At 34.5% G+C, this 15,885-nt stretch overlaps 1 protein-coding gene across 1 annotated transcript in view; it reads right to left on the bottom strand.

The window, feature by feature from the left end:
- SECISBP2L (SECIS binding protein 2-like) overlaps positions 1-15,885 on the bottom strand; it is a 66,194-nt gene that overhangs the window by 45,661 nt on the left and 4,648 nt on the right. The window contains exons 2-4 of the mRNA XM_006895299.1: positions 8,687-8,865; positions 7,358-7,682; positions 4,685-4,820 (exon numbers count right to left, since the gene is read on the bottom strand). Of these exons, the coding sequence (XP_006895361.1) occupies positions 4,685-4,820; positions 7,358-7,682; positions 8,687-8,865 (640 nt within the window). The remainder of the gene's footprint in view (positions 1-4,684; positions 4,821-7,357; positions 7,683-8,686; positions 8,866-15,885) is intronic.

Genomic DNA, 15,885 nt, shown 5'->3' on the forward strand with positions numbered 1-15,885 from the left:
TGATGTGCTGTTCCAGTCGTTTTTGGATACCCCTCAGGTAGACGACTTTAATCTTTTTGGAGTCGAACTTGGACGGCATGGCAGAGGTGGCTGGTGTCAGATGAACCCAGAAGTGGGACGACTGAAGAAAGTTGCACTGAGGTCCCACTGGCTGATTTTTGAAAGCAAGTCTCTTGCTCTTTCTTCCTAGTTCATCATAGTATAAAACATTCTGCATCACAGCTACATACACAAGCCTCCAAAGACAACATTTTTTAACTGACTATGAGGTACAACGGCTGGTAACTTAACCCCGGATCTCTGATACAAAGTGTAAGAATTTTTACCACTGAAATTAAGTGCTTCCATTTGTATGAACATATCCTAACATAGTTACATTTTGTACTACTGATACTTGGATTATTTTTGTTTTGTAACATTAAGAACAATAATTTTGTGGAAATTCTTACATATACACATTAACATATACAGCATCCATGTGCAGGTTTCTCTAACACATATAATAGGGAGATTCAGAGTAGGCCCATATTTAATATTACTTGGTAATGCAAACCATTTTTTTAGGTATTTAATTCATACTCCAATAGCAGGATATAAACATTTGCATTGCTCTCCATATTCATCAAATACTTGGTTATAATTTTTGCCAATCCACTGGATATTTAAAAGTGGTTTGTAGTTTTCACTTCGGCAGCACATATACTAAAACTGGAACGATACAGAGAAGATTAGCATGGCCCAAGGATGACACGCAAATTCATGAAGTGTTCCTTTTTTTTTTTTTAAAGTCTCTTGTAACTTGCAAGGTTTTAATTTACATTTCCCTGCTTAATGAGGATGAGCATAATTTCTAATGTTTTCAGCCTTTAATATTCCTCCTTCTGGAAATACTAGCTAATTTTACTTCAGAACTGCTGACATCTGCTTATTTTTCAACTGGTTTATTTTTTACTTTGTAAAGTTTCATCTTAACAACGACCATGGAAGGGTGAAACTGCTTACACTCACCTCTCAGCTCAAACAATTACAAGTTTCCCTTTATCTGCTGTTTCTGCCTATAGTTAATTTTTAACCATGGATAAACTTTTGAATTCTGTTAAGTTTAATATTTTATCATGTTTATGATAAGACTTTATAATATAAAACAATTTCATATTATTCCAATGAGGAGATGTCATAGAGAATATTCTTAACCTACTATTAGGTAACAACAAGATTTCACTATTATATTTTTGTAACATGTGTTTTTAATAAAAAGTCCTTTTTTTTCCAAGTTAAGACTTCACTGGGATACACTGAAGTGAAATCACTGGGTCAAAAGATGAAGATTCATAGAGCCCTGCCAAAGAGGCTTTAACATTTAGTATGCTCAAGTCACAAAGTCAAGTTACAATTATTTAGTGCTTCAAGTGCATTATTATGCCTTCATATTAACCTTCTGTTATATATATGTGAGTGTTGAAAATAATTTCAAAGATTGTGATTCTTTCACTTACTGTGGATATTCAGAAATCACTAAAATTAGAACTAGCTCCCTCCTTACAGCCTTAAAACAAAGACTATCATTTTCTTCTATATTTGATTTATCCATTTATGTTCTTTATCTGAAGTGTTTTTTGAATACAGTTTATATTTGGTATATTATAATGTCACTGTCATCTTGCATATATGTGTTTCCATACACATGTAAGGGTATTTCTGAACTCTACTGCATTCATATATATTGCAATTATATTATAAATATATGGGAATTAACATGGCTTTCTAAGTCACTGTAAAAAATGAGTCTTGATATCTTTATTTTTTTATTAATTATAATGAAAATTTACAGAGACTCTGGATTTCCATTCATTCATTGTTGCACTTTTCTTCCTGCTCACCCATCCCCTCCCCATTTTCCTCTTCTTGAAAAGTAAAAGAAAAATTCTTTCATTGTTATACAACCCCTCCCCCCCAAGTCTACTCCACTATGCTGCCTTCATTCTGGACTCCTATCATGATAATAATACCTCATCATATATCCCTTTTAAACAATTCTCTCCCTCCTCTGTTTCAATGCAGTATACATTATTTATCCCCTCTTTCTCAGTCTTCCCTCAACCCTGATGTCAGTCCCGTTTTACAACAGTGCTACTATGCAGTATTTGTCCTTTTGTTACTGAGATATTTCACTCAGCATAATGTCATCCAGGGTCACCCATTTTATATATTTCATGAGTTCCTTGTTCTTCAATGCTGCACAGTATTCCATTTTGTGACTATACCAGAGCGTCTCTATCCATTCGTTTGTTGATAGGCAGTTGGGCTGATTCCAACTCGTTGCTATTGTGAACAAATTGCAATAAACATGGATGTGCATAAATCTTGGTATCTTAAGAAAGTTCTTTTCCAGGGATGTATTGGTTTCTCTTAAGACTACTGTTCTTCTATTCCAAAATTAGTTGTCTTAAAATTCTTGCTAAAATTTTAATTTCAATTGCACTGAATCTACAAACTTAAAAATGCCACTTGCAACTCAATCTTCACATTTTGTAAAATTTTCTATACTTAAAGGCTTATAAGTGTCTACATAAACGTCTCCTACTTTACAAGACTTATTTTGTAGGCACTGAAATATTCACCGTTACTGAAAATAGTTTTTAAATTTGTTGCTTGAACATGGAAATAGAAATGAACTTCTGTATATTATCATACATCTAGAATCTTACTAAACTTTCAATAAAGCATGTATTCAAAAGTCAAAATATATGACAAATGAAAAGTCAGTTTTATCTCAAATTTCAGTATTTCATTCTTCCTGCAGGTGATACGAATCAATCCTCAGAATTTGAAAACTAAAGAATAAAAAATACTAACAGAATATAAAATCAGCAGAATTTGAGCATAATGAATAAAGTTAAAATACATAATCTTTTTCCAGATTGTCTTCCTTTTTTTAAATTCTCATTTCAGAAGATAGTCTTTGTCATGACTTAATGAACAAACTAAAAATGCAAAGGATCATTTTAAAAAGCATTCTCAGGGTCACTCTGACCAGGAGAAACAAAAGTACATAAAGTCTTGTAATGAATTACATTGTGATCCTTCTACATCCTTTAACATAGCCACTCTGAGTATCTGCCAATCTGTTAATCTCACTGCCATATGCCCTACTAAACACACTTTATAATAAACTTTATTATCAAGACAGATTATTGTTTAACCTATTCCCAGATCCCTTCTCTGTTTCAAGTGGATCTAAGCAATTTTAATGGGGTAATATGGACTAAAACAATAAATGATTAAAAATATATATAGACCAAATGAAAGCATGTATAAACTCTCTTACTCATTTCAACCCTGATCTCATTTGAATAAAGACTATGGAAGGATAAAAAGCAACTGTGTCTATGGGTTTATCTGATTTCTTAGTCTTCAATCATAGACTAGATATAACCTTATTAATAACAATAGCAAGATCATATAGACATCCATTCTATAGAGAATAAACTGAGATCAGAGATACAAGTGAGACTTCTAAAAAAGAGCTAAAATGTGTAAAAGCATTAACTTCCATCTACTACCAGGAAAAAATTTTGTTTTGACTGAACTGTTATAAAAAAACCCTACTGCCACAATTGGTTCTACTGCTAACAACTCTGTATAGCAGAGGTGAACCAGCCTGTTCCCAAGGTCGTACATCTCTACACAAGCAGAGAGCCATATGTTTCTCCTGCAGAGTGGCAGTGGGTTTGAATCAACAACTTTTTGGTTTGCAGGTAACTACTTAACCACTGCACTTCCAAAGTTCCTTAATTTGCATACAAAACCAATCCAAACCAAGTCCACTGCCATCAAGTCACAGTGACCCTACAGCACAAAGTGAAATTGACCCATGAGGTTTCTGAGGCTACAAATCTTTTTGGGTACAGAGTGCCTCTTCTTTTTTCACAGACTGATGGGCGGCTTCTAACATCTGCATGCGATGTTTTCAGGGACCCTCATTCTTACCCATTCTAGTAAAAATCTTTCAACAAAGTAATATCCAACAAATCTAAAGTATTTTCTTTCTTTGACAAGACCTAAGTGTCCCTCACTCATAAATCTGGTGCAGATGTGTATTAAGACATGGCACAGAAAATTAGCTACATTCCTTCTAAATGAGGATATTAGAATGTTTTAAAACCAGCTTACATTTACTTGCAGATTCAGGTACACACTTCTGATTTTCTCCAAAATGTGTCCCACAAATTTCTATATCTGCAACGTTCCATTTCTGGTTTCTTAAATTGTTCCTCTACTCTAACCCAAAATCCACCTCCATTAAGCTAATTCCAACTCAGACTGATCCTATAGGACAGAGGAGAACAACTCCATAAGGTCTCAAAGAGTAAATCGACAGTCGGCAGAGATCTTTTTCTTTCCTGGAGCAGCTAGTGGGTTCAAGCAGTTGATCTTCCAGTTAGCACCCAATACCACAGCACCACCAGGGCGCCTCTGTTACTCGAAAAACAAAAGTAAACCTCAAATTCTGCTCAAAACTATGCATAGCCAGCAAGCAAGTTAAAAAAAAAATATTAAGGTTACAGACTGTTTTATCTTTCTAGAGAATTTCAAATTGGCAGGACAAAAAAGAAGGATGAAAGCCTAGAATGCTAAAAAATAGTACAATCAGAAAGTTAATACATAAAAATCTTTGCCTTACCGGTTTGTTGTGAAGCATCTACCAGTAGCACAATTTTTGATCGATTATCAGGACCTGCTGCATTTGTCTCTTTCTGTGTAGCTACATTTTTCACCAGTGGTCTTTTGCTTTTTATATGTGGCTGTAAAAGCTGTTGCTGATTTAGTAAAAAAAAAATTGAAAAAAATTATGATCTACTCAATGTACCTACACATTAGAAAATAGACTCATTATAAAATAAACTTAAATGAATGGTCAAAATTAACAACTCCCAATCTATTAACAGGATTACTTTGTAAGAGTTCCATAAAATGAACTATTACCAAACAGAAGAAGTATTTTATACACACATGTATCTCTCATACATTATTTTCCAAATAGTTATTAATAAAATAGGAATTCACTTATATTTTCATTTTTTTCTCAACTCTAAATAAACAGGAATATATGTAAAGAATTGCAAATTTTTATACAATGGTAGTTAAAGGGGTAGTCACTTATCCCCAAGCTGTAGTTTAGTTTCATAATACCAACAAAGTTGCAGCAGAAATTTCTTCTTCAAAGTTTAACAAAAAATGTAAAGGTTTCTCTTACTTTTGAAATACAAGCATACTACAATCGCAATTTGCCCAACAGAAATGTGAATTTCCTAAATTCAAGTCCTAGGAACAATCTCTAAAAACGTTTTCTTTCAAAATCTAGAAGTTGCATATTTTTATCATTATTATTATTGTACTTCCAACACTTCTTTCATTCTTAGGGGTCCCAAAAGGATTTCTATGAAGCCGGAGTATTTCTACAAACAAAGATAAAAACTTTTCAGAGCAACCTCTGCTGCTTGTTTAAAGTATGCCAGAGATTGCAAATCTTCTTTATTAAAGTAGCTGGTATTAATGGATTCTATAGAAAAAAAGCCTGAGCTCTAGTGGTCTACTGCTAAGAATTTGCACTGTCAACCCTAAGGCTTGTGGCTCAAACCCACTAGCTGAGCTACAGGAGAAAGATGGGCAATCTCCTCCTGTGTGATTTACTGCCTCTGAAATCTTGCTAGAGTGTTCGATTCAAAGTTAAATAACATCAGGGAAAATGTCAACTTCCTGATGACATAATCCTAAGGGGAGTTTAGGAAGCCAAACTGCCTTCCATCAATTTAATGAAACATGAATTTTTTCTTATTATTAGTTTTGATATTAAAGTTTCACAGAAAAAAAAGAATCTTTTTTGGTTAATAGTGACTTAGAATAAACCTTAAGCCTCTTGTGATTTTAAGAACTTTTTTTGCTTGTTTGTTTATTTTATCCAGTCAAAAAGCTGGTCTGCACAAAACAGTTTCACACATTTATTTTTCACTTCCTTCAACTTAGGAAGATTGCTCATATAGTAATAAAGCACTCCTTGCCTAACAAAGTGCTATTCTCACTAAAAGTTCACACAATAGCTGTAACGACACTGAAGTGATCTAATGAACCATAAGTGCTCTTTCCTACAGTATCTCCTACAGAGCCCTAAATATTTTGGACTGCATTAGCTATTATTATTAGCTATATTTTGAAATATTTTGGACTGCATTAGCTATTCAGCACTGCTAGCATAGCTTGTATACTAAGCAGTTATTAGGCAATGTTGGGGTCATCAAGCAATTTTTATCACTAAATATAAAAATACTTGCATGTTGCATTTGCAAAACTCTCTGTAGGAATTCAAACCGTACAATATGCCATACCAGTAATCAAGAAAAAGGGAAAGTTAAAATATTTAATAAATTATATACCCTTGACTATTTTATAAGTTAATACTAACAGGAGTGGCATCCACTTCCTAAACAACATGCTTCTGGAAACTCTATGAACTTTGAGAAATGACAGTTATCAGAAGGTTTCAGGTCTTCTGTTCACAGTGTTGCTAGGAATTGTGCTCATCTCAATAGCAATAAACAAAAATGCCAACAAGTTGGAATTGAGTCATAGTTGACCTTCTGGTGTGTTTTTGAGGTGGTAAGCCCCTAAGATGAGATTGCCCACTTTCACCCTTGGTGCCACAAGTGGATTCGAACCACCAAAGAGGCACTGGTATTGCCTTTGAGTTACCAGCACTATTCCCTACATACTATGCTGCTCAGGCTATTTTCTAAAAGTGAATGAATTTTTAAAAAAAAAATTAAGTCTAGTATTAAAGGGAATCAATAGAAGTAACAAATTACATACGGTGTTTTTGTTATGTGCCATCAAGTTGCTTGCAACTCATAGTGACCCTGTGTACAACAGCTGTGAACCCTGCTTTATCCTTATTGTGCCAACCTTATTGTTTCTAACATACCTACTCCCATTACTCCAATCATGAGTCAGTTCATCTCATCAAGGGTCCTCCTCTCTTGTGCTGTCTGTCCCTCCACCCTCCCAAGCATGGTATCCCAGCCAAGGACTGGTCTCTCCTTGCACAATGCCCAAAGTTTATCAGATGAAGCTTCAGAAACCTTGCCTCCAAGGAGCAGCCTGGTTTAACCCTCTTTAGGACAAACCTGTTTGTTCTCCTGGCAGTTCACAGTACGTATATTCAATACTTTTCCTCCAGCACCACAGCTCAAAAGCATCAATTCTCTTTCTATCATCCCTAGTCATTGTCCAGCTTTCTGATATATACTAGTATTAAAAAATGAAATATATAACATAAAACCAATCAAATTTAGTCACTTACTTTTTGTACAATTGGTGCTCTGTTACTGTTTCTGCTTCGATGACTGGACAATGGGAAGACCTGTCCAAGCTGATTTGGACGCTCAGTACATTCAGTGGTTATAGTATTTACAGTATTTGTGGCCTGAAAAGTATTGGAGTATGGTGTAGGAAAAGGGTGATAAAAACCCATAACTTGAGCACATGGTGCTGGCATCAACTGGTAATATGTATACTCTGTAGAAACAGGCGGCTGGGCAGATATAATGGGATAAGCAAGATATGGTCCCGCAGGGTTTGGATTGGGCTGCTGCCATCGTATATCACTGTTATATACTGGAAATTGTCTACAAGACAAATTTTAGAGAAAAAATAATTACAGGCAAGACTAAAATTAATGGCAAAGCAAAAATCTCTTAGCTCATTCTAAAGAAAAACAGTACAGAATATTTGCTTTGTATGTTATCATATACATTTTCTTATTACAAGTGGAGATTATAATAAAAATTTAAATGAGACAGTATAAATTAACTAAATCTAATTGCTTTGTTATATTCAGAAATTTTAAAAGTATCTACTATTCTTGTTTGTAACATTCCCTTCAATTTCAAGATATTTTTTTTTTTAAATTTCAAGATATTTTGCCTTAAAGTAAAATGTCTGGCCGCTGGCTATATCAACAGAGTTCAAAGTTCCCATCTAATGAAAAGTGTGATGACCTTACAAAAAGCAGGTAAGGTGATCATTATGTAAGGTAATCTGAGTCCTCCACCTCTCTTCCTTCAGCTCAGTCTCAGGGCTTCCTACTAAAAAGACCATACTCCTTCAACCATGTGGCCAAGTCCAACTCTTTTTTCCTGGCTCATTTCTTTGGCAATGAAAACACGCTCCAAGTCCAAGGCAAGAAAGTAGAAAGAGGCAAGCCATCCACTGCTATCTTATCCTCAGTATCAGACCTCAGTATTAGCGCACAGCTCCCATAAAATACCACCACACTTTTCCCTGTCCCACCATGTCCTTCCCAAAAGATGGCTACTGACAGAGGAGTGCTGAGTAGTAGTAAGGAGTGCTTACTTATTAACTCTCTGACAAACCAAAATGGAAAAAATCATCACTACCATAATCCTAAAATATTTAAAAATAATCTACTTACTTATTGTTCACTCATGAACTCTCAAATATGATTTGGTAAGACAATTTAAAAATAAAGAAAATGATCATACTGTTCACATGACCATTTTTTCCTATATTTACAGAAATTATTAAATTCATTTACAAATTACTTAAAACAATGCAAGCTGGGTCAAATGTCTTTAACATGAAGAGAGAGAAAAAAAAATAAACAAATTACCTATTGGACTGGTTTTCCTGCACAAATGGATAACAGGTAATCAGGTAACTGGGAATTGGAGTTGGTTCAACCCCAGAAACACTTCCGTTATCATTAGGGAGTGCCATAGGGATCATAATTGTGTCAGGATTCTTCTTCTGAGGAATGAATGGCTCTACTTCAGCTGACAGCTTGACATTCTGTAAAGAGAAAGTGAGATATACTTAATAACAAATGAGCAAAAAATTTAACACAAATAATTTAACTAAAGTATAGTTTATATTTTGCAAACAGTAATTAGGATTCCTCTTAGTATTCACAAAACAACAAAAAGAAACAGCAATGCTAATTTTTTTCCCCTTGTAATGTGTCATCAAATTGGATCCAACTTGCACTCACTAGCACAGGAAGAGACCGCCCCTCCTTCTCCAACAGAGCATCTGGTAGATTTGAACTGTGCACATTTGGGATTTCAGTGCAGCTTCTTGCCACTAGGCCACCAGAGCTCCAGCAATGTTAATTTTAAATAACCTTAACAATGACCAAATACAAAAAGCTATGAAATAAAATAAGGAAAATTTTAAAAGATTACTACATTTCTATGAAATAATTTCTTACATAATCAAACCTGTTAAAACTATTAAGAGTCCAAGGAAGTATTTACTTCAGAGTCCAAAAATAAAGCTGGTAGTAAGAAATCTACTTCTTCACACTAAACAACTTGGTTGGGTTTGTTTGGTTTTGTTGTTGTTGTTTTCTGAGGGTGAAATGATAAGGATAGATTTATTAGAAAGTTAGAACCTCAAGGGACGGACTTCCTTCCCTGAATGGAAACACGGAGAGAAGGCCTCAACAATGTGTTTTTAACTCATTTTCTTAGGAGAGAAAGACAGTAAGATTGACTCAAGAAGGAGCAGGGTTCAAAGCAGTTATATACAGAGTTGCTATGAGTTGCAGGTGACACGTAACAACAATATCGAGTTTTGAAAGAAAATTCTTTACTCTATTACAATGTTGTTGTTAGGTGCCATCAAGTCGTAGACAACTCATAGCGACCCTATAAACGAACAGCCTGAGTACATAGAGTTTCCGGAGGCAAGCCATTTTGGAAGTGGATGCCACTCCTGCTTCAATATTTCTATTTCAGGAAATTAGATTAATATTGTTAAAGTAAAAGGGAGGAAAATATCCAAGATAAAATAAAAAATACTTAATATAAAGGGGAAATACTTGCAGTTCACAATTTGAGAGGAAAAATTAGTACTTCCATTTTCAAAAAAACAATTTGAGGAAACTAATCCATAATATGTATTCTATTCTTTTTTATTTTACATCATTTCTTATAGAGAGAAGAGGTGTATTTTTTTTAAAATCTAGTATATGTAGATTACAAAAAAAAAATCTTTTTTTAAGTAAATAAGATCTATGAACACTCCAAGACAGGTTAGTCGTGGACAGGAAATCAGGAGCTGTGACTGGGAGAAGGCATCTGAAAAGATTCTGTTGTGCCCAGAAAAGTGTCTATTCTTATTCGGGTTATAAGCTACAAATATTTATCTTAGTTTAAAAATTTAGGAAAAAATCAGTTAAAGGGTGGGGGAGAAAAGTCTACAGGTATATTCCACAAAAATAAAAGCAAAATGATACCAGTAAGAGAAAATCAAGCTAATGTGTCAACTACTAATATCAATTATAGCTTCCTTCCTGAAAGCGGAGCATCCTTAGGAAACTTTTCATAAGCTGAAATGGGGGTAAAGAGAAGAAGCAATTGCAATTTATATGGGAAAATATTTTAGTCTTCTCAGAATCAAACAATAACAACAAACCCCTATCAAATCATGTAAAAATCTAAAAACTAACACACAGCGCTCACACAGTGTTCATAGAAATAGCTTAAAGCTAAGGCAGTTTGCTGCTAAATGTAGCTCCTGGGGAAGAGGCATAGTGATGCCACTCTTGCTGCTCAGCATGTATGCAGCTTCTTTAATAGTTGGCAGCAAAACAAATGCTAGACCTTCAGTTAACTTTTTACCTTTCCTCCCCCATTAAAAGTGAAAATTGTAGGGAGCCCTCATAGCCTAGTGGCAAGAAGCTGCACTGCAAACCCAGAGGTGTGTGGTTTGAATCCACCATATGCTATGCTGGAGAAGGAGGAGCAATCTCCTCCTGTCCCAGTCAGATCCAATTTGATGGTACACACACAAAAAGAGTAATTGAAAAAAAAATTTTTAAATGTTTTTTAAAAAAGTGAAAATTTTATTTGGGTTTCTTCTAGTTAATGAAAATAAACTGTACTTCAAAACAGTCCTAATCAGAACTGTCCCTAACAAACCCAGTACTCAAAACTCAATTCAGACTCATCACAGCAACACTCCATTAGGTTTCCAAGGCTGTAATAGGAGGACAATGCCTACTTTTCTCCCTGGAGGGCTGGGGAGGAATGCCTACAGATTTGAATACTGATCTCAAAGTTAGCTGCCTGACACATTATGTGCTATGCTGTCAGAGCTCCTTCAACAAACTTACAAGAGTGGTATTTTATTAACAACTTCCATCAAAACATAGTTCTCAGAATAAATTTCAAGCAAGTTTTTCACAAAAGCACTTGGTAACAAATCCAAGAAAATCTAAAAACACAACTTGCAATGTCCAAAAGCATATATTGCCTTTATTCAGAAAAATAAAGCTTTCAAAAAGCAGTACTCTATGACGTATTCAGAAATTCTTCTATAAAAAGGGGTAATGAAAACAGAAAGCACCTAACAGTATCAACTGCATCTACAATTCTACTATTACACAAAATATGGAAATATGAAAAAATACATGACTGTAATAATAGAAATATTTATGAACTAATGTGTAGTTTCTTAAATTTCTACATAAAAAGCCAAAATGCCTTCAAATGTTATGACTATTAATCATGTTCTGCAAAATTTACTAGAATTCAAAACTGAAATGTATATGAGGCATAAAATAGCAAATTTCTTCTTAGGAAAATGAGTTTATTTTAAAGAATGGAAACTTGTTTTATATAGTAACTACCTACTAATATAAAGAAGGGCAATTAAAAGTCACACTGCAACTAAACTAAAAAGACACATTTTAAGAATTCTTTTTCCAAAATCAATTTCCACAGCAGTCTACATGTTTCCTATTGCCAAAGGGACCCTTTAGAGTAGTGAGAGAAGATCTTCCCCCTGAAACCTTCAGTGTCCCTTTTCAGCAGGAAGTAGCTAAGAGAATACGCCATCCCCTTTTCCTTATGAATCAGGGTGAAATCTCTCTAAGCGAGGAGTGATAGGGAATGTAGGGAATGGCAAAGGACACACTGACAAAGGAGATTAACCAGAGCTGGTTTTGATAAGCACTGTGGCAATGGGACAATTAAAACAGACTTTCAAGGAAAAAAAAAAAGAGAGGAACGAACTGGGGCGGGGGGGTAGAGAAAACAGTGCAACAATGAATGAATGAAAACCCAAAATCTCTGTAAATGTTCATTAAAATTAATTTAAAAAATTTTTTAAAAATAATTATTTTAAGATAAAATTCATTCTGAACATAACAATTTTCCAAAACAGTATTTACTCTAAATCTGGACTACTAGATATTATAATTGTGGGGGATTTGTTTATGCATAAATCAAATTCTCAGTCTACTATGAAAAATGTCATGCTCGCTCTCATTGCCATCAGAACCCACTCAAAGTTGACCCTCCAGTGAGTTTTCCTAGGCTAAATCACACAGGAGATGACAGTCCATATTTCTCCTGTGCTGTGGCTGATGAATTCAAACTGCCAAAGAGAGAGATAGGCCACCTTTAGGTAGGTTAGCAGTGCAACTTCCTATGAAGCACACAACCAGAGCACCATTGGGGCGGGGGAGAAAGGAGACCAGTAACTAATACAATTATATATATATATATATAACATTTTAAAATAACTTTTCTTGAACCTCTCCTCCCAATTCCTCTAATTTATAACACTATAAATTGATAAATTAGAACATAATATAATTACATTATAATTAACTAACATACTCAAATTCTTGCTCAAGTTAAAGTTATAATGAATTTTTTATATCCACTTTCATGTGTACTTTCTAAGAGTTATGTAATAACATAAAAGGTAATCCATTATTGTTCAAAAGATGCTACATGTAATTTATACCTAATGTCCACACATGTACAAAGTATTTATTGTAAATAAGTTTGTGTTTCTATTCTAAGTTCTAATCTAGATATGAGAGTTCAACACTAAAACTTAAACACTGAAATGATCCTTTGTTTTTAAAGAAAAATAAAGAAAAGCTGCTGTAGTCAACAGCTGCACAAACAGAAGATGTCACTAGAAGGATTAAACTGGCAAACTTTCACATACAGTTACAATTCTGTTGGGTTTTAAAAGTTGTTTATTGTGACTTTGAGGTCACCAGGATAATATATCAAAATGCAGCATCTGTTGTTTTCAGACCTCAAAGCAACGTTAAGCTACCGTAACAGTCTTACAATTCTCTATAGTAAAATCCACACAGATAATATGTTAAATAAGCACCTGATTATGGCTTTTTCAATTCGTACAGAAATCAAAGACTTGCATAGTAGAAAAGAAAAAGTAACAAAAAAATTACCCACACTAGTTATTTCACACTGACTTTATTAATCATTTGAATTTCTGTGTTTACTGGCTCTAAATTTTTACAAGGATTTCTTTTTTAGGCATCAGAATTGTTTCCTTAAAGTATAAACATGGAATAAGTTTAAACTACATTGAAAAACAGCAATCAACAACACTGAAAGAAATCTGTTCTTGCACTATTTGCTACACATCAGGATGAAAGCTACATGGTAAAATTACCTTTGTCTTCTTAAAATTATTATGTTATGTGACATCGAGTCGCCTGTGACTCATAGCGACCCTAAGTACAACAGACCTAAACCCTGCTCTATCCCTTGTCAATCTCTCTCCAACACACCTACCCCCATTACCCCAGTCACTGAGTCAATCCATCTCATCAAGGGTCTTCCTCTCTTGAGCTGTCCCTCCACCCTCCCAAGCATGATGTCCTTTTCCAAGAACTGATCTCCAAGGACTTACATGTCCAAGGTAAGTCAAACAAAGCCGCAGAATCCTTGCCTCCAAGAAGCAGCCTGGCTGCACTCTTTCCAGGACAAACTTGTTTGTTCTCCTAGCAGTCCAAGGTATATTCACTACTCTTCTCTAGCACCACAGCTCAAAGGCATCAATTCTCTATCATTTGTAGTCACTGTCCAGCTTTCTGATGATTTCTAATAATTTCTGATGAAATGATTGTAGGTATTCTCAAATTAATAAAAAAATCATAAAAAACTTGAATTGTTAAAAAAAATTTCATTTCATACCCATCTTTAATTTGGTGTCTATTAAAACAAATATGAAACATCAAACTCTGTACCTTTCAATACCCCTCCAATCTTGAATTAAACCTAGCCCTAAGCACTAGTTCTCCATCAAACAACAGGCTTATAACAGTGAACAATAACACCAGAGAAGAATGGATGCTTCAGAACAATCAACTATATAAAACAAAAACAGCAGCATTTGTTCAAAAACAAAGTTCACAAGCCAGGCAGAATCAGGAAAGGACAAACAGAAACCTAAAGAAGGAGTGGGAAGAGTTCTGTTTCACTAAGAGGATATGGTCTAGATTGAAAACTATCTGTTCATTCCCCCCAAAACAGACACATATAATACTGTATATAATGTTATACTGTGAAGCTATGCATCCCCACAATCCACAGGAGGATTAAGAGTTAAGTGGAACACTTCCTAATCCCATCATAGCCCTAATCAGACGTTAAGGAGAGTCAACCACACAACCTTAGTATCACCAAGAAATAATTACTAGGAGTAAAAGTGTGTCTTTCGGCACAGGCCCACTGATAACAGGGCAGTCAGAACACATGGAGGTTTCTAGACAACACAGTAGGCTCCACTGAGGAAGGAAATAAGGGCTTTCCTCTACAATATAAAGAACTTCCCCAAGAGCTGAAACCCTGAATTTGGATTTCAAGCTTTTACAAATGTAAAAGAATACATTTCCATGTGATAAAGCCTTCCACTTGGTGGTATCTCTATATAAAGCAACATTAGATAATGAAGACAAGCTGCAACAAATGTCTCAAAAAAATAAAAAGTATACAGATTGCTGAATGAAAATTTGTTCCATAAACTTTCACTCAAACCACATTTAAAAAGTCAATATCGTCTTTTGATCTGAATAACCTAGAAAACCCAAGATTTTATCAGAATTTTAAGAATTTTTTTAAAAAATAAATTAAGCAAATGCATTCAGACATTTGAGTCTATCGAATTCAACACATATAAACTGAGGATTTGTCTGCTAAACTTGATTGGTTTGGAAAAATTGGCAAATGTGTTCTAAGCACACATCAGTAGCAGATGCATATGAAACTTCCAGATAGTACAGAAAAAAATGACACCCACGTCAAATCAAAACTGAAGTAGAACATACAGCAATGGAATTTCAGAGTAGATATCACATACACCCACTGAAAAACTATGACCATAAAAGCTTTCCATATCTCACATATTAAAATATTTTATATCTCATGACCAAAATAAAATAAATGGCATCTGATGGAAAGAAAGGATTAATGTTTAAAGAGATATTTTCCAGCTGTTATGTGTTCTGACTGGAATAGCTTATATTGAAAGCAAATTGCTTGCCAAAATAAACCACAGCACTTACAGTAGTTTTATAAAATATTCTGAGAAGATAAAGTATTTAATTTTGACTCTGTCCACTTGCTTTGCTTTTTGTGACTTTAACAAAAGTTTATCAAATGGTTAGATTTTCATCATTCATTGTTTTCCTCCCTACACACCCAGTTTATTTTGTTAAGTCCATTTATTATTATATAATTTTTCCTTTTCTTAAGATAAAGTGTCAACTCATTGCCACCAAGTCAGAACCGACTTACAGTTGACCATCCAGCAGGTTTTCACAGGTTATTGCTACCTTTCCCTCTCACAAAGCAGCTAGTAGATTTGAACCACATGCCTTTGGGCTGGCAGTCCGACTCCTTATCCACCAGGCTACGAGAGCTCTGTTTAAGTAAGTGTTGTTGCTAAAAAATTACATTTTTCTAAAAACCAGCTTTTCAGATTTAATACTAGGTTTTGCATTCTAATATATTAATATTATAATAAATACACTTATTT

The sequence above is a fragment of the Elephantulus edwardii genome, unplaced genomic scaffold, assembly GCF_000299155.1.
Source record: "Elephantulus edwardii isolate Elephantulus edwardi_28Jun2011 unplaced genomic scaffold, EleEdw1.0 scaffold00164, whole genome shotgun sequence".
NCBI classification, from domain to species: domain Eukaryota; kingdom Metazoa; phylum Chordata; class Mammalia; order Macroscelidea; family Macroscelididae; genus Elephantulus; species Elephantulus edwardii.